Raw genomic sequence first — 18,152 nt, 5'->3', positions numbered from 1 at the left:
TATAGGATCAGTATGAGTCGGAACCAAGTTAACCTATAGCACTTAACAACAACAAAGATAGCATAATTAACATTTCATACAAATATTTTGGGCACAGTCCACAGGTAATTACAGACCTGACACATTCACATCACACCTTCATAATGCAGTTCCTTCTTACATGCTTGCTGTATCTGGACAAACTACCGTATCTTAATAATGAACTTCAGTCTGCAGAAGTAAAAGAATTTGAAATTCAGGTTGCATTTAATCTGTAGAAGCAGTTAACACTGTTTATTTAAAGTCTTTACAGCTATAAAACAAATTCTTAGGAAATGCAGTTCTTTAATAGCAATAATGTTATACCGTATTCTGCCATGCTATGGAAGAAAATGGAACCTGGTTTTCATGTGAATGAGATTGTGAAAGCTATGTTTTATCAGAATTGAAACTGATTATTACATTTTGATAACAATATTAGAATTTTAAGAGAAAACTTCTGTATACTCATTTCACACTTACCGACATGAGTGATTCCAGAGACCAGATCTTTAATGTGAAAATCGATATTATGTAACAGCCAAATCACTGAGAATCATGCCCAGCCAAGTTGACATATAACCTTAGCCATCACAGGGAATGTTACTGTCATCTCAGTGTTCATTACTGCCAGACTTACCTCATTAAGATACAAAATAGTTTAATACTTTTTTTTTTTTAATCATTGTAAAGTGTTGTATAAAGAGAAATGTTAGATAATGGGATAGTCAATAAGTGAGGAATAGGTGTATTATGTGTTAACCAGTTAGGATCTTTTCAGGGACCAAAGACTCTGAAGATTTGTGTTTCTAAAAGTAGTTTTATGATTCCCTTAAAGAATGTACCTGAACTTCCAGACACTACAGAACACTCTAGAACTGACCTGTCCCGTGATTTGGCAGCATTGCATGAGATTTGTGTGGCCCATTCAGATGAACTGCGAACGCTTAGTAATGAGCGTGGTGCACAGCAGGTAGGTTTTCATCAGTCTTTGTCAACAGTATTTCATTAGGGTTTAATGAGAATTGTCATCATGATACTCTCAGAGGTAATAAAAAGATGAATCTGGTCATTTTTATTTTACCATTTACATTAAATTTTTGATACTTGGAATCAACTGAAAAATATTTTTGCTATGGAATAATTTATGAACCCACACTAAGGTGATATATTTTTGATACTGAGAAACCCCAAATCTTGTTTTTGAATCGCATATGTTAACTCTACCAGAAAGCAGTGGTGGGTGTTCACTTTACTGATGTGTGTGGGGGCTTCCAAAAGTTCGTGGAAAAATTCCATCATCTTTTAATTTCATTTTCCACAAACACTTTCAAGCTCCCTCGTATGATAAGTGAGTTAATTATAACAAAATAGTGATGCAACTTTTTCCTTTTTCTCTCTTAACACACACACACAGACTAAATGGCCATAGTGATTGAGGAGTTTGATAAAAATATATATCCCAAGCCCTATGGATGTAGATTTTGGAGTGCAGCCTTGGTGTGTCTACTTTTGTAACAAGTTCCTCGGGATTCAGATGCAAGTGAATCATGACCCATACATTAAGAAACTCTGACACTGGTAGATTTTTGCAATCTAGAACAAAGGATACAGAACAAAGAGGAGGGACCAGGATTAAGATAGTGGAGATATTTAACTTGATGATAGTTACCTTGGAGATGAGAACAAAATGAATTTTGATAGTTTTTCAACTTTTTGTTGTGAATTAAGTGAAGATTGGCAGAGCAATTCATCACTTTTACATTGAATCATTCAACAAATCATACTTTGCTTCATTACATGGTTGCAATCCCGTCCATGTACCAACAGTTAACAATGTTTACCTGTATTCACTTGATCTATTGCATTCTTCCCTGTGTTTCCTGCTACTTTAATCTTTCCTTTGCTAGCCTTCCTCTTGTTGTATATTGCCTGCCCTGTCACCCATGTTAGCTGTTTCTACCCTCTAGCCCATGAATAATCCCTCATTATAGATTGTTTCTTTTCATAAAGAAAACGTTTGAACTTTTCACAGCATTGATCTCGTACAATATCTGCCCTTTTGTGATTGACCAATTTCACTCAGTATAATATCCTCCAGATTCAACCATGTTGTGAGGTGTTTCACAGATTCATCATTATTCCGCAAAGTTCTGTAGTATTCCATTGTGTGTATATACCAAAGTGTTCAGCCATTCTTCTGCTGATGGGTATTTAAGCAGTCTCCATCTTTTTGATATGTCTTGTAGACAATGTATTGAAGGACCATGTTTAATTATCTGTTTGCTCTCTGTGTCTCTCTTCCCCCATTCTGCAACTAAGCACACTTGTCAAAGCTGTAAGCCAGTGACTTCATGCCTTTGTAGTGCCCCCACTCCCTTATTTTTGTTTACCCGTGTCTAAATTTCTCCTCCCTATCAACTTAAGTGGAGTCCTGGTGTGGCACTGTGGGCTAATATGTCAGCGACTGCAGAGTCGTTTGAACTACAAGGTTGGTGGTTAAAGCTCACCAGCTGCTCTTTGGAAACCCTATACAGGGTCACTATAGGTTGATATCGACTCGACGGCACTTAACAACAACATCAGCTAAGTACATGGAGGAAATAAGATTGTTCCTTGATAAGAAAAATCCTGCCTTCCATTGAGGTTGGAATTTTGATAGGCAAAAGTCTTGTATGTCAAATTATAGCAGTTTGCACAGGTTCTCACGTCAAACATCTTTATCTTCCTTGGTTCGAAATCTGGTCACCTAGCCATCCAAGCGCAAAGTCAAATAGGTACCATTTGGCCGTTAAAGCACACACGTCAGACCAGCTAGCTAGTGTTAGCCCCCAGAGGCTGGGTCAGTGTGCATGGGCTCAGGAGTTCACACATCTTGCTTATCTTCAGACCAACTAGCCCTTCCTCTCTTATCACTCATCTCAAGTTCAGTGGGTGCCAATGGAATATGGCCAAACTCAGCCTATGTGTTCATTGCTACCTTTTCCCCACTTGTGCTCACAAGTAGACCAGGGTGGTCACCAGCAAGCATACTAGACTGCTCATGGGTTCTCTTTGAGTTTGTCTCAGAAGGTGGTTTTCCTTGGTGGGCTGACTTTTGTTGCCTTGATGACTCCAAGGCAAACAGCTTGATTGATACTCAAACAGCCAAACAGTCTGCTTTTTTTCTGCTAGTCCTTCTTTTATAAAGTATTTTCTGTTCATCTAGCCATTCTGGGTTGGTCTGCATGTCTTTTCAAATAGAAGAACCTCAGTCCAGGATTCCACCTAAAGTCCCTTACTCCACAGAGGTCTATTTACCATGTTCTGTTGTTGTTTAAATGCCATTGAGTCAGTTCTGATCCATAGCTATCTAATGTAAGGTTTCCAAGGAGCAAGCAAGCTAGTGAGCTCGAACTGCCGACCTTGTGGTTTAACCCACAGTGCCACACCAGGAGTCAAATTTTAAGTAGCCTTTTATCTAACCCAATCAGTTAAGGCTGAAGGTGGGCTTACAAGCTTTCTGTAATCATATTTCCCAATGTTCATTTCTGTCACACTTAAAAATGTAGTTTTACAATATAGTAGGCATGGGAAACCAATATCCACAAGATAGTCAAGCCCCTAAACATTTTTCCCCTCCTTTACACATTCAGACTGTCTTGATCCATGTATCACAGAGCACTGTTGTTCCAAGGTTGTATATACATCACTGTTTACCTCTATCCCATGTAGCCCATGCATACCTCTCTAAGTCTTCACCTATCTTCATTGTTCATCTACCACTCTCCTGCCTTGTGTATTGCCCTCACCGTCAGTCACCTCCTATCCTGTGAATTATTCTGTTTTCCCTCTCACCTGTATTAACCATCAACAAATTTTTCTTTCAGTGTGGAAATCTTTTCTTAAGATTTCACAATAATGGTCTTATGCAATATTTGTCCTTTTGTGATTGACTAATTTCACTCAGCATAATGTCCTCAAGGTTCATCCATGTTTTCAGCTTCATTTTTATTCTTCAAGATTGTATATATATTCCATTGTGTGCATGATCCAAAGTTTGTTTATCCATTCTTCCATTGATGGGCCCTTTGGCTGTCTCCATCTTTTTGCTGTTGTAAATAGTGCTATGATGAACATTGGTGTGCATTTATCTACTCATTAAGTATTTGTATCCAACTTTCTGAGAAAGCGCCATACTGATTTTCAGAGTGGTTGAACCATTTTAAAGTTCCACCACCAGTATAGGAGGGTCCCAGTCTCTCCACACTCTTGTCATCAAAACAAAGCTCTTGTTTTGAACTTTGCTGTTAGGCCAGTGTAAGATAGTATCTCGTTGTTTTGATTAGCTAATAATCATGAACATTTTTTCATATATTTACTGGCTGCCTTGAATGTCTTCCTTGGTGAAGTGTCTGTTCATGTCCTGTGCCCATTTTTTAATTGGATTATTTGTCTATTTTCTTGTAGAGGTGTTGTTGTTAGGTGCCATCGAGTCAGTACCAACTCATAGCAACCTTATGCAGAGCAGAGCAAAACACTGCCCAATCCTGGGCCAACCTCACTACTGTTGCCATGCTTGAGTCCATTGATGCTGCCACTTGGCTATCCTTGGGGGTCTTCCTCTTTTTCTCTGACCCTCCACCTTACCAAACATGATATGCTTCTCCAGTGACTGGTCCCTCCTGACAATATGTCCGAAGTATGAGAGACGAAGTTTGGCCATCTTGGCCTCCACGGAGCAGTCAGGCTGCACTCCTTCCAAAACGTATCTATTGGTTCTTTTGGCAGCCCTTGGCACTTTCAATATTCTCTTCCAACACCATAACTCAAAAGCATCAATTCATCTACAGTCTTCCTTATTCACTGTCCAGCTTTCACATGCATATGATGTTATTGAAAATACCATGGCTGGTGTTGCCATGTATATGTGTGAGATACATGTCTTGTTTCATTCTTAGGCAAATCAATTTACTGTTTTGCCAGCACCATTTGTTGAAGAGACTATTGCTTCCCCATTTAATGTATTTTGTCTCTTTCTCAAAGATCAGTTGACTGTATGTGTATGTATTTACTTATTGATTCTTAATTCTGTTCTTTCATCATACCAGTACCAGGCTGTTTTGACCACTGTGGCTGTGTAGGACATTTTGAAATCAGGGAGTGAGAAGCCTCCAACTTTGTTCTTCTTAAGCAGTACTTTGCTTATCCGATGTCTCTTTCCTTTCCATATAAAGTTTTGAATGTTTTTTTCCATCTCTTTAAAGAATGTTATTGGAATTTGGATTGGGTTTGGATTATATTTGTAGACTGATTTGGAGAATATTGACATTTTTGCAGTGTTGTCTTCCTATCCATGAGCATGGTATATTCTTCCATTTTTATGAGTCTTTTGATTTCCTGTAGTAATGTGTTGCTTTTTTTTTTTTTTTTAAATCATTTTCTTAGTATAGGTCTTTTGTTTCTAAATATTTTAATCCTAAGTATTTCATCCTTGTTGTTGTTGTCAGGTGCCATCGAGTCGGAACCGACTCCTAGAGACCCCATGCACAGCAGAACGAAACAATGTTCGATCCTGGGCTAACCTCACTACCGCTGCCACACTTGAGTCCATCAATGATGCCACCTGGCTGATCCATCTCGTTGGGGGTCTTCCTCTTTTTCTCTGACCCTCCACCCTACTCATCCTTTGGGTGGCTTAATTTCCTTTTCAGAGATGTTTTTATTAGTATAGAGGAATCCAGCTAATTTTTGTATATGATCTTGAATCCTGCCACTTTATTGACTCAATGAGTTCCAATAATTTTTTTTTTTTTTTTTTTGCTGAGTCTTTGATATTTTCTAGGTATAGGGTCATATCATCTGCAACTAGAGTTTTACGTCTTCTTTCTCCACTTGGATGGCTTTAATTTCCTTTTCTTGCCTTATATCTCTGGTTAACACTTCCAACACAATATTGAATAGGAGTGGTGACAAAGGTCATTGTTTTCTGGTTCCTGTTTGCAAAGGGAATGGTTTCAGTTTCTCTCTGTTGAGAGTGTTATTGGCTGTTGGTTTTGTATATATGCTCTTAATTATGCTGAGAAATTTCCCTTCAGCTTTATCAGTAATGGGTGTTAGATTTTGTCAAATACCTTTCTGCTTCAATCGTCATGATCATGTGGTTCTTTTCCTTTTTCTTATTTATATAGGGGATTACACTGATTGTTTTTCTACTATTGAACCATGTTTGCATCCCTGGTATGTATCCTGCTTGGTCATGATGTTCATTTCTTTGATATGTTGTTGAATTCTCTTGACTCAGAATTTCTGAGAATTTTTGCATTGGTGTTCATAAGTGATATTGGTCTATAATTGTTGTTTTTAGTGATGTCCTTCCCAATTTTTGGTATAAGGGTTATGCTTGCTTCATAAAATGTATTAGGAAGTTTTCCATTCTTTTCTATAATATATAATAGTTTGAGAAAAATAGGTGTCAGCTCTAATCTGAATGTTTGGTGACATTCACCAGTAAAGTCATCTAGGCCTGGATGTTTTTGTTTGGGAGTTTTTTGATGACCTGATCAGTTTCTTCATTTGTTAAAGATCTGTTCAAGTTTTCTACTTCACTCTCAGTTTAGGTAGGTGATGTTTTTATAAAAATGTATCCATCTCCTCTACATTTTCAAATTTGTTGGAGTACAATTCTTCATAATACTTTTGTTACCCTTTTCATTTCCATTGGTTCTGTTGTGACATCACCCATTAGGTTTCTTATGCATGTTATTTGTGACATTTTCTTCTTTTGTTAGATATGCCAGTGGTTTGTCAATTTTATAAATCCTTTCAAAGAACCAGCTTCTTTTCTTGGTGATTCTATTGCTTTTTTGTTTTCTATTTCATTTATTTCTGCTCTAATGTTATTCCTTTTTTTTTGGTGACTGTAGATTTACTTTGTTGGTCTTTATCTGATTGATTGATTGTTGAAGATGTGCTAATGTGTAATTTTGGTTCTTCTTTTAGGAGGTGTGGATTTACTGCTATAGATTTCCTTGTTATCATTGCTTTTACTGTTTTCCAAAGGTTTTGGTATGTTGTGCTTTTGTTCTCATTTGTTTCTAGGATTTTTTAATTCCACTTTTTGTTTTACTACCCATTAGCTACTAATTTAGTTTCTGTGTATTTGATTTTATTTCCTTCATCTTCCTATTGCTGATTTAAAATGTTATGTAGCATTATGATCTGAAAAGATGTTTTGTAGTATTTTGATGTTTTAAAATGTATTGAGACTTGCTTTGTGGCCTAATACATGGTCTGTTCTGGAGAATGTTCCATGTGCACTGGAAAAGAATTGATATTGTGCTGTTGGGTTGAATGCTTTGTACAAATCTATGAGGTCAAGGTGATTCTTCCCATGTGTTTGATTTTGGAGTTTGACTAAGATATGTCTTAGTGATTTTCTTTGTGGGTGTGTCCTGCCTGGAGTTTGTTCAGTTTTTTGAATACTTACCTTCTCAACTTTCATGATTTAGGGAAATTTTCATACAGCAGTTCTTAGACCTTCTTTTCTGTGGTTTTCTCTTTGTGTTCTGGAATGAAAGTTACCTGTAGGTTATTTCTTTTTGTTGTTCATTCCACATGACTCAGGCTTTCTTCAGATTGTTAAATTATTTTTTGTTTGTTCTTCTGTCTTAGCAGTATAGAGAGATTTATCTTCATGCTTACTAATTCTGGGTACCATTGATTCAGTTCTGCTCCTTTGAGCATTTAATGTATCATTTCTTTCTGATATTTTAGTATTGAACATCTGGACGTCTGTTTGCAGGTTTTGTATTGCATCCATTGTTGTATCTATTTTGTTTGGATTGTTTCTGTAGTGCTTTTCTGAATTCTTTGTTTTCTTTGATCTTTCTGGGGAACATTTGGATATACCTGAATTCTTTTTCAGGTAGTTCCAGAGCCGCCTCTTCCTCAGAAGCCTTTTCTAGCTCTTCCTCTTGGTTTTTTGTTTGAGCTATTGTATCTTGTTTCAGCATGTGAGCAGAAAATTTCTGCAGTTTTTAGGCATTGTGGCAGTGTTGTATTTGTATTAAGTTGATGCATGTATGTTGGTGTATTCTTGTTGTTGTTGTTATGTGCCGTGGAGTTGGTTCTGACTCATAGCGACCCTGTACAGGGTTTCCGAGGCTGTAAATCTTTACGGGAACAGAAAGCCTCACCTTTCTCCCGCTGAATAACTGGTAGTTTCTAACTGCTGACCTTGCGGCTCGCAGATCGATTCGTAACCACTACACTACCAGGTTGTATTCTTAGGCACTCATAAATTGCCTCCTGGTGGGTATGATCAAGAAAATTCACTGTTCACACAGTCCATTTAGAGTGGATTTGGCAGATGTTGGTTTTTGTCTTTGTTCTGGTATATAGCAGCTGGTACTGACTCTTGCCCAATCAGTAAGGTTTTAGATGATGCAGTAGTAGCTTGACTGTGTGGCCACAGTTGCTGTCTCCTGTCAGGTGAAGCAAAAAGAGAAAACATTCCCACAAGATAGAATAAGGAGCAAGAATCAAAACTAAAAAAGAAAAAGACCCGAAAAAAATACATAAATGCAATAAAACTGGGAAAAAAATAATAAAATAAAAAACTACCTGGAAACAACAGTGGAAAATAAGATCAATTTTTTAGCACCCAACTAATGTTAATGAATCTTGCCTTCATAGTCACGTGAGAAATTTCAAGATGGTTCTGCTGTGCCTCTCTGCCCTATCACAAGCTTTTTTCTTTCCTTTTCCTCTTTTTTATTTGTCCTCAAGTCTGTTCAGCTGCTTCTCCAAGTAGAGCTTGTCCAGAGCTGCCCAGGACTGATTTGGAAGAGACTGTTAGTGCTTGCTCTTTCTGTTTTCTCCTCCTTGGATTAGGTGCCCACCTAGGGCGCACAGTACCTTCCCTGGGGGTGTTTACCTGTACAGGTCTCACGTCTGGTCACCAGAGAGGAAATGAGTAGAAGACTAAATAAGAAGATACATAAAATTTTATTTTAATAATCTCACCCTTTTCTCTCTACGTCACAGGCAGGCTCTTCAACAGGAATTCTTTTCTCTCAACATGCTCAGTCCCATTCAAAAATGAATTATATTTTGTTCTTTAAAGAACAACTGAAAGGTTGCTACTTGTGGACAGTTTTCTAGATGAAAGGAGTCACTTCTGTCACTTCTAGAATTGCTACTAGGATGCCAGTTCATAGATGCATGCGTTTATTCCAAACAAAATATGTGTAAATATGTCTCTGAAACTAATGGGTAGCTGCAGACAAATTCTCTTAGTAACGCATTTATCTTAATCTTGTTAAGAGTGCCTTTTAAAACAAAAAGATCCAATGAAAACTGTACTTTTAAGGGGTTCTTCTGGGCCAGTTAAATCCAAGATAGATGATGATATTTTTAGGAAATTTTTCATGGGGCACAGGATGATTATGAGGACTTAATACAAAGTTTGAAAATTGAAAACTGTCTTAGTAACAAAAAGGTCAGGAATTGGTGCCAAGGAATTATTTTCCATCATGACAATATACCTACTTATTCTCCAAGGGAAGCAGGAGCTGCCCTTAAAGAATTTATTTGGAAAAACCTTATCCCATATAAGCTATAGCTTTGATCTTGCCCATTCAGACTTTTGTTCCTCAAATCCAAAGAACATTTCAAGGATGCCAAATTTAGGATTTTGTTGTGGTATTAAATCGAATAGCACAGAATTCTATAGGGAAGGCTTAGAGAGATAGAAACATTGAGTTCAGAAGTGTATAGACCTAGATTGGGAGGGTATGTCAAGAAACAAAAACTTAATGTTTTGATATTTTTAATAGTTTTCTGTGATTTGATATCAGTACTTTGTTATTTGGAGTCCTGGTGTGGCACTGCAGGTTAATGTGCTGGTTGGTTTGAACCGCAAGGTCGGTCGGTGGTTCAAACTCATCAGCCACTCCTTGAGAAACCCTGCCCTGGGTCGCTATAAGTCAGAAGCAGCTCGAGGACACTAACAACGTGTTATTTACAATGACAAATCTGCCTTTTGGCAAAACAGTCTAGCCTAGACAATTGAGCTTGAATAGATAATCAGAATGCCAGATAAAAATGAATGTCTAGTCACTACAGTCTACAAAAGTTCTCTATATTGCTTATGACCAAAAATATTAAGACTGAGTAAGTAGAAACCTTCGAAAGTTTATGGTTTTGGTAGGATGCTAATTATATTGTATGAATTCCTTTGACTTGTCATATGTATTTTTTTTCTATTTTTACTTATTATTTTCATACTGTTTTTTCCCCTTCTGTCTAGCATGTACTGAAAAAGCTTTTGGCAATAACAGAACTGCTTCAACAAAAGCAAAACCAGTATACAAAAACCAATGATGTCAGGTAGCAGCCTTCACCTCAGTGTTCTGCATGAATCCAGCATGCCTATCATGGTAATTCACATCAGTATAATGTCTCCTTTGCTCTTGCCAAAAAACAGCACACCTTTCCACATTCCCAGTGATGTGTGAACTATGCAAACAAAATCCAAGATGCTGCTGGTGAATAACTGTGCCAGCAGCTTTGTAAGCTATCTGTGCAGGATATTTGCACTTTTTCCACATGGATTCAATCTTTACCAACCTCTGAGCCTTGGTGTACAGATCACCTTTCACAAAACAAAATGATATGACTGTATCTTGAACTTTGAAAATATATTTTCAATATATCCAGTTGCCAAAGTTTTGCTGTCTCTTGGGAAAAGAACTATGAAATCAACTGACAAGAAAAAGCATTCTCTCTTGACAATTGACTGGATTACAGACTGTTCTTACTGTAATTTTTTCCTGTTTAGGAATATGACCGTTTGACTGTTCAATGACTTTATTTGTATTTACAGTTTCCAGAGTTTGCCGTTACAATAAAAACAATCTTTCCTGTATACTTTTTTAAAATATTGTGTGATTTATCTTGCTGGAACTGTTCAAAGAAAGTATATAGAATGGATCTATTGCTCATCAGCTTTATTTTTTAAACATACCACTTATTTTGTTGGAATTGTCAAAGACTGTATCTAGATCTCATGTTTTTGTTAAATGTTTACAACAGTAAATCATTTGAATTCAATAAATATTATTGACCATTGTATGATCAATGCATGTACCCATTCAACCATTTTATGGATTATCAATTTCCTTGTATGTGAAACAAACATAAAAGAATGCTTTTGTTGAACATAATTAATTCCAAGTTGATTTTGAGTACCCCTTCATGTATCACCAGCCACTTACAATTTCTCCATCTTTAAATTTCTAATTACATGTTGTATCTGCTGGATATTTAGCTTGTATAGTTTCATTTGCTTCTGTATGTGTATTTTTGTGTAATATTCACAAAATTTAAGTTAAAATAAAAATAAGGGTTATCTTATATAATGAATTATTTCTGTCTACATATAGCTAGGCATTTAATCTTATTTCCTACCTATTTTAGAGGAAGGTTAAACTTTAGCACCAGAGCAGATCTCAGGGGATAGATGAAACTTCAATTCAGTGTGTTTTGCTAATGGGTCACTTTCAAGATTCCATTTACTTGTTCAGTATATACAAGTGGACTTCAAAAAGTTTATGGAAAAATGGGATTAAAAGGTTAATACTTCCATGAACTTTTTGAAGCCCCCTTGTATTTGCTAAACAATTTATTCCCTCCCATAACTGTACTGTTATTAAGTGCCATCTATTCAGTTCCCACTCATAAATGACCCTGAATAGGGTTTTCTGAGGAGTGGCTGGTGAATTTGAACTTTCAACCTTGCAGTTCATACCGACCTTACTTTTCCTACAGTGCCACACCAGGACCACTATAATACAGGGAAGACAAAAGTATATGGCAGAATATCATTAATCCAGGTGGATAAATTAGGAGCTAAGGGAGGTATTAAAAAGGATTTCTTCAATATAATAGAAAATTCTTTAAATACCTAGTTCCAAACAAGAAGCGCATTATTACTCTGTTCCTATGGTATATAAATATAGGAAAACAAAAAATGCTAACTAGCAAAATCACCTAAAATATTTTTGCTTAATACAGTTTAATGCGATAAGACATTTATTTCTATTGAGAAAGCTAGTACTGATGCAGTTTCAATGACAGTTCAACAGTGATACTTAAAACTCACCACACATCTGTGGTTCTACCATGATGCCAGTTCATTGTTTCCTTTTTTTTTGTCTCTATATCATGTTTCTTCCCCTCCTCCCCCCTCTTATACAGTGTTCCTGCTTTTAAACTGAACTACCACAGTAGTATCCTATAACAAGTAGGGTTACTTTTCCTAATTTTACAGGGCAGAGGATAGGAAAGTATATATATATTAGTGGTATCTCCTAAACTGTGAGCAGCATGTAAAATGGTCCAAACTGTAGTGCTATTCAGTTAGCTTCTCTCCCACTAACCACACATCAATCTACAGACTTCCTTCCCTATGCTTCCTGCCCTGTCTCAATTCTCCCTAAAATATTCATAGAATCTCAGCCCAAACTATTGTGATCACCTGAAGAGCTGCTACCTGCTGCTGCTTCTACCCTTTATTTACATTTGAATTATGCTCACATCAAGGGGAGACTTAGCACTTAACCTCTGTAGGATCTGCAGGAAATAGCTGGTCAGTGTCTCAAATACAAATGTTTTCAGAGGAGTAGGGTGGGAAGTTTGGTGATATAAAAAGAAAACAGGAGATAAATTGTAAACATTTTTGCAATTCTGTCTATGCCCTAGTAACCAATTTTACCTATCCTGTACTACACTGGGGGATTTTAAACCAGTTTTTCTCTACTATTTAGAAATCCCACTCCATGTAAATTTATTCCTTTCATCCCAGTGTGAGAAAGGAAAACCGAAAACACTTGGAATGTAAGACTTCAAAGTATATGCATGTGGTAAACACTGTCCTCATATACTAAGATCAAATTAAAATGGTACTTACACTCTATGGAAAGCACAGCCCGAGATGACTTGGGATTGAAGGGAAGTGTGTGTATATCCAAAATAAATTTAATGAACATCAATAGCAGTTGTGTTTCTTAGAATTCTTTCAGCTGTCTTCCAGGAAAAAAAATTGGTCTAATATTTATTATAGAGTGATTTACAATTTTGTTCCAATTTAGAACCTGAGTAATAAGATCATTTTTAAGTTGAACAAATACTTTAATAGCTAACGTTTATTAAGCACTTACTTTATGCAAGGATTTATTGTAATTGATTCTGAGAAGTAGGCATTAAGACTATTATGAGCAGGCATTATTTTCTCCATTTTCATTTTGAGAAACTGGCACAAAGTTGTCCAAGCCCAAGGTTACAGAGTGAGGTAGAGGCAGTAATGATTTAATAGCTAAATCATTTGGCATATTTCTGTATAAACTCATTTTAATTTAAATGTCTTAAAGATACTTAAAAGAAAATGGCTATAGGCATAACATTTATATGGCTTTATGTACAGGTGCTCTAATAGGTTAATTATAAAAATGAATATATAATCTGTCTACTCACCTGTATTTAATAAGTCCTCTAACCGAGAACAATATATTAAATGGATTTTTGGAACAGGGAGATGGAATAGCAGCTTGCGCTGTCCACTCCACACATGGAGTCCTGGTGTGGCACTGTGGGTTAATATGTCAAACTGCAAAGCCATTTGAACTGCAAGGTCGGTGGTTAAGGCTTACCAGCTGCTCCTCGGAAATCCTATACATGGTCGCTATGGGTTGGAACTGACTAGATGGTACTTAATAACAACTCACCTATAGCAACAAGATTTTTATGTAGACACAGCTACTCAAAGACTTCATATTTGATTTCTCCCTTTAACCCATTTGGAAAGATTTTACTATAGCTGAGGAAAACATTTATTATACAAGATGATCAGCTTTCAGTGCCATATAACACTTAACAGGATGTGTTCTGGAGTCCAATAGTAACACACAGCTCAGTATATCAGGATGGCAAGAGAAGCCATCTATAAAAGTATCTACAGGCCCCCATATACTCATTTGCTAATAACTGATATGGCAAGATGGTAAGAAAAAAAACATGTACATTACAGCTCCTTTGAAGGGATTTTATTTCAGATAAAGCTACCTTGAAAAAAAAATCAAAATACCATAAATTTAAAAAATTAATGTATTTTGATGCTTTCACAGTCTCTTAAAATTGTCAGGTGTGCTTCATTTTTCTCTTGATTAATTAGCATTGAAATATCATCTTCAGATGATTAAAGGGAATCTACCAGGTCGTCATCAGTCCATTCTTCCTAAGGGAAAAATATATGGTAAGCATATATTTAAACTGAAGCATAATCAGTATTTTTGCCTCTTTGCCTCACTTTAGTTGTGGTGGTGTAGGATAAGCAATGGACTGCTAACGACAAGGTCAACAGTTCAAACTCACCAGCCATGCTATGGGAGAACAGTGAGGTTTTCTGTTCTCATAAGGATTTATAGCCTCAGAAACCCTATACAGGATAGAGGAGTTGGAATCAACTCTGGGAGTGGGTTTTATAGGTGCCTCACTTTTGGAAAATGTTCTCCTTTTACTATGATGATTACAGAAGGTAAATAAACTATGAAAAATATTATCAGTTCAATCTTATAGTAAGAATGCCATGTTTCCATCATCCTACTCCAGTAAGTAACAAAGACTGCAACTGTGGTCTGGCTCCTCCTGATTATTTCTAACTTACCATGTATTTTTTTAAAAAGTTGTATGGAAAAAAAATACTTAAGAGAGTAGGTACTGGAGCATGAATGAATATTCCTGCTGCCTTCTATGAACATGGGAAACAATTCATTGAGCTAGAATACTGCTTTGTAAAAGGCTACAGCAGAGGTAAGAAAAATCCCTTTAAAAATGGGCAATGTACATAAAAAAGGGGGCAAGAAATGAAGGCTTAAAAATCCCAAGTTGATACTCTAACTTGCCATCAAGTCTATTAGGACTCAATGAGGGTGCAGAGTAGAACTGCACTCTATCAGGTTATCAGGGTTGTAACCTTTCAGAAACATCACTTCCAAGGAGCCTTAGTCAACTATTCCATTAGTAGTCCAGTACTTGACCAATTGGTGTGGAGCTGTAGGATAAACACGGAACTACGAGCCATAAAATCAGCAGTTCAAACCCTATATAGAGTTGCTATGAGTTGGAACCAACTCTGCGGCACTTAACAGGGACTCCTTAAAAAACCTCAGCCTCTGTTTATACTCTGAATAATAAATCTCAACAGTATGGTAACACCACTATGTGCAGTCAGAATAACTTAAGATGCACCTTTGCAGTAAACATACCTCTTCATGTTTGGATTTCTTTGAAACATAATCATCATCTTCATAGCCTTTCCTCTTCTTCCTGTAATTATGTGACCATTAATAAGAAATCCAATATTGGTAATAGGAATGATGAAAAAAAAAAAAAAGTAGAAATAAACTAAGAAAAGACTACATAAAAAATAAAGGATCTAGTGAAGGAAAAGCTTTGATAAATGTGAAAAGATGCATTTTGTGGATAGAATTAATATTCTTCAAATTAATCTGTAAGCACAATGCAACACTAATTAAAATCCCAATAAGATTTTTCATGGAACTTGTAAAGTTCACCTAGGAAAGAGTATGCAAAAGCAAAAATAGTGGAGGATTTTGTCCCAGTTACCATCAAACCACATTTCCTCCTGGTGTGGCACTATAGGCTAATGTGTCAGACTGCAAATTCGTTTGAATTGCAAGGTTGGTAGTTCAAGCTCACCAGCTGCTCCTTGGAAACCGTATACAGGGTCGTTGTGGGTCAGAATTGACTTGATGGCACTTAACATAGAAGTATGGCATTAACATAGAATTAAGCAATTTGTGTAGAGAGACCAAGAGAAAAACAACAGATAATGTGTATATTTAGGAATTTAATCTGTGATGAGTATTTCAAATAACTACAGAAAAATATGAAATATTCAAAAAGTGGTTAGGACAATAGGTTACTTATTTGGAAAAAAACCTAGCTATTTCATTCCATTATTAATTCTCTACCTCAAGCCATTCACAAGTATTCTAAATTTAAACAGTTTAAAGGTTTAAATAGCTAAACGAAGGCAATGCATAATTCAGATTATTAAGTGCTGTCTACTTGGTTCCGACCCATAGCAACCCTGTGTAGGGTTTTCAAGGAGCTGTTGGTGAGCTTGAATCGCCAACTTGTGGTTCAAACAACTTTGAGGTCTAGCACATTAACCCACAAATGCCACACAGGGTAAGAAAAATATTCACATTTTCTTATATCAAGCAATGAAATGAAGATGAGGATATCAAATCTATATATTTTTAAAAAGCTACAAGATTGCCAGAAAATGGTCAAAGGTTAAAAATAAGCATTACAGGAAAAAGATATACATGAGAGCTTTAAAAAGTTCATGTTAAAATAGAATTAAGAGATAATGGAATTTTCCCACAAACTTCTTGAAGTCCCCCCATATAAATGACTGTCAAATATACAAACATCAATACCTCAGAGTAATCAGGAAATAAAAATTAAAACACCAGGGTGATAGGTATTTTTTTTCCACACAAATTGGCAAAAATTGAAGACTAGAAAAAGTAAAATGTATACTTATTATGAAACCATTAATGAAAAAAGCAAAAGGCTATTCAAATTTCATACATAAACAGTTTGCAAACAAAACGTTGGTAAAGCCTAAAAAGAGCATGCTGAGTTACCCAATGAAATCATGACTAGGATTTAAGTTTTATTCAAAGGGAAATTCAGTTTTATCTGTATTGCTCAATTTTATAATGACAATATAGTTATTACTTACTAATAAAAATAAAGGTAAAAGAAAATTCTAAATAGTCAAGGAAAACGTATCTTATCCTCAAGTATCAGGCAGTCCCCAGGGTTACAAACCATTGACTAACTTATAACCCATAATTAGAAACCAATCCCTGTAATGCCCATTATATACAAGGGTAAGTAAAAAAGTATTTCCACAAAATCATAGAAACCTTTGATAAAATATATCAAAAAGTCAAGCTATATAGGTCTATATACTTCTGACCGTGGTGTTTCCATTCCTGTAGCCCTTCCCTGAAAGAAACAGAAGTTACACAGTGAAGTAAGCATTGGGTTAACTAAAGATTGTCAGGTCAGAGCCACCAGCCACTCTGGGAGAAAGATGAGGCTATCTTCCTATAACAATTCAGTCTTGGAAAGCCAAAGGATCAGTTCTCCTCTGTTCAGTAGGGTTACTACAAGTCGGAATTGACTTAGTTGCAATGGAGCTTATCATTCCCTGTAGAATTCTACACTTGAAGTTACACCATGTTAAAATGACAGTTTTTCCATCCTCAGGGGATTCAAATTATGTTCCTTTTAAATGTTCTTTGAATTTGGGGAACAAAAAGAAGTGAAGGGGCATGATAGCACCAGAGGGTTGGTGGAGTTTAGGTTTCACAACGAAATTTTCTTAGGACAGTCCTTGGTACCCTTAAAGTATGAGCAAGGCATTGTGATAGAAAACAATTCATTTGCACTTTTCAATTTCCTTAAAACAACTTCATAATAAGCCCCATAGCTGTCCTGTTTCTTTAAAACAAAACAAAACAAAACAAAAAAAACAACCTATCCAGATTGTTGTTATTGTTGTTATGTGCTGTGTTCTGACTCATAGCGACCCTGTACAGGATTTCCGAGGCTGTAAATCTTCACGGGAGCAGAAAGAACAGCTGGTAGTTTCAAACTGCTGACAATGAGATTAGCAGCCCGATTTGTAACCACTATGCTACCAGACTGAGGTTACTATCCAGATTAGTCCTTTGAAATCACAAAAAACAGATGCCACAACCTTCTGAGCTGTGACCTCTGCTTTCCTTAAAACACTTAATTCATCTAAAGTAGCTTTTTTTTTTTTTTTTTTTTTATGTGGGGCAGCATTCCTGTAAACTTGTTGCAAAGCTTCACTTAAGTTTTTTGAAAAAATTTGATACTAGCTGTAACTTCAAAATCATTTCTCCCATGGCATAAAGAGTATTCTATTTTTTGAAGGCATCTAACAAGACTAAACGAGCTCTGGTAGCACAGTGGTTCCAAATCGGGCTGTGAACAAGGTCAGCAGTTCGAAACTACCAGTGGTTCTG

At 36.3% G+C, this 18,152-nt stretch overlaps 2 protein-coding genes across 4 annotated transcripts in view; one reads left to right on the top strand and one right to left on the bottom strand.

The window, feature by feature from the left end:
* The window catches only part of RASA1 (RAS p21 protein activator (GTPase activating protein) 1), a 203,983-nt gene extending 192,556 nt beyond the window's left edge, over positions 1-11,427 (top strand). For 2 of the 3 annotated variants that reach the window (XM_006873189.1, XM_006873191.1), the window contains exons 24-25: positions 857-991; positions 10,310-11,427. In XM_006873189.1, coding sequence (XP_006873251.1) covers positions 857-991; positions 10,310-10,393 — 219 coding nt within the window. In that variant the 3' untranslated portion in view covers positions 10,394-11,427. The remainder of the gene's footprint in view (positions 1-856; positions 992-10,309) is intronic. The other variant, XM_006873190.1, reaches the window with a different exon arrangement.
* A 2,827-nt stretch (positions 11,428-14,254) lies between these two features.
* Positions 14,255-18,152, bottom strand: part of CCNH (cyclin H) — a 51,168-nt gene continuing 47,270 nt past the window's right edge. Inside the window, exons 8-9 of the mRNA XM_006873188.1 lie at positions 15,324-15,384; positions 14,255-14,293 (exon numbers count right to left, since the gene is read on the bottom strand). Of these exons, the coding sequence (XP_006873250.1) occupies positions 14,255-14,293; positions 15,324-15,384 (100 nt within the window). The remainder of the gene's footprint in view (positions 14,294-15,323; positions 15,385-18,152) is intronic.

The sequence above is a fragment of the Chrysochloris asiatica genome, unplaced genomic scaffold (assembly GCF_000296735.1).
Source record: "Chrysochloris asiatica unplaced genomic scaffold, ChrAsi1.0 scaffold00227, whole genome shotgun sequence".
Lineage (NCBI taxonomy): Eukaryota > Metazoa > Chordata > Mammalia > Afrosoricida > Chrysochloridae > Chrysochloris > Chrysochloris asiatica.
This window is presented reverse-complemented; position numbering and strand designations above follow the sequence as displayed.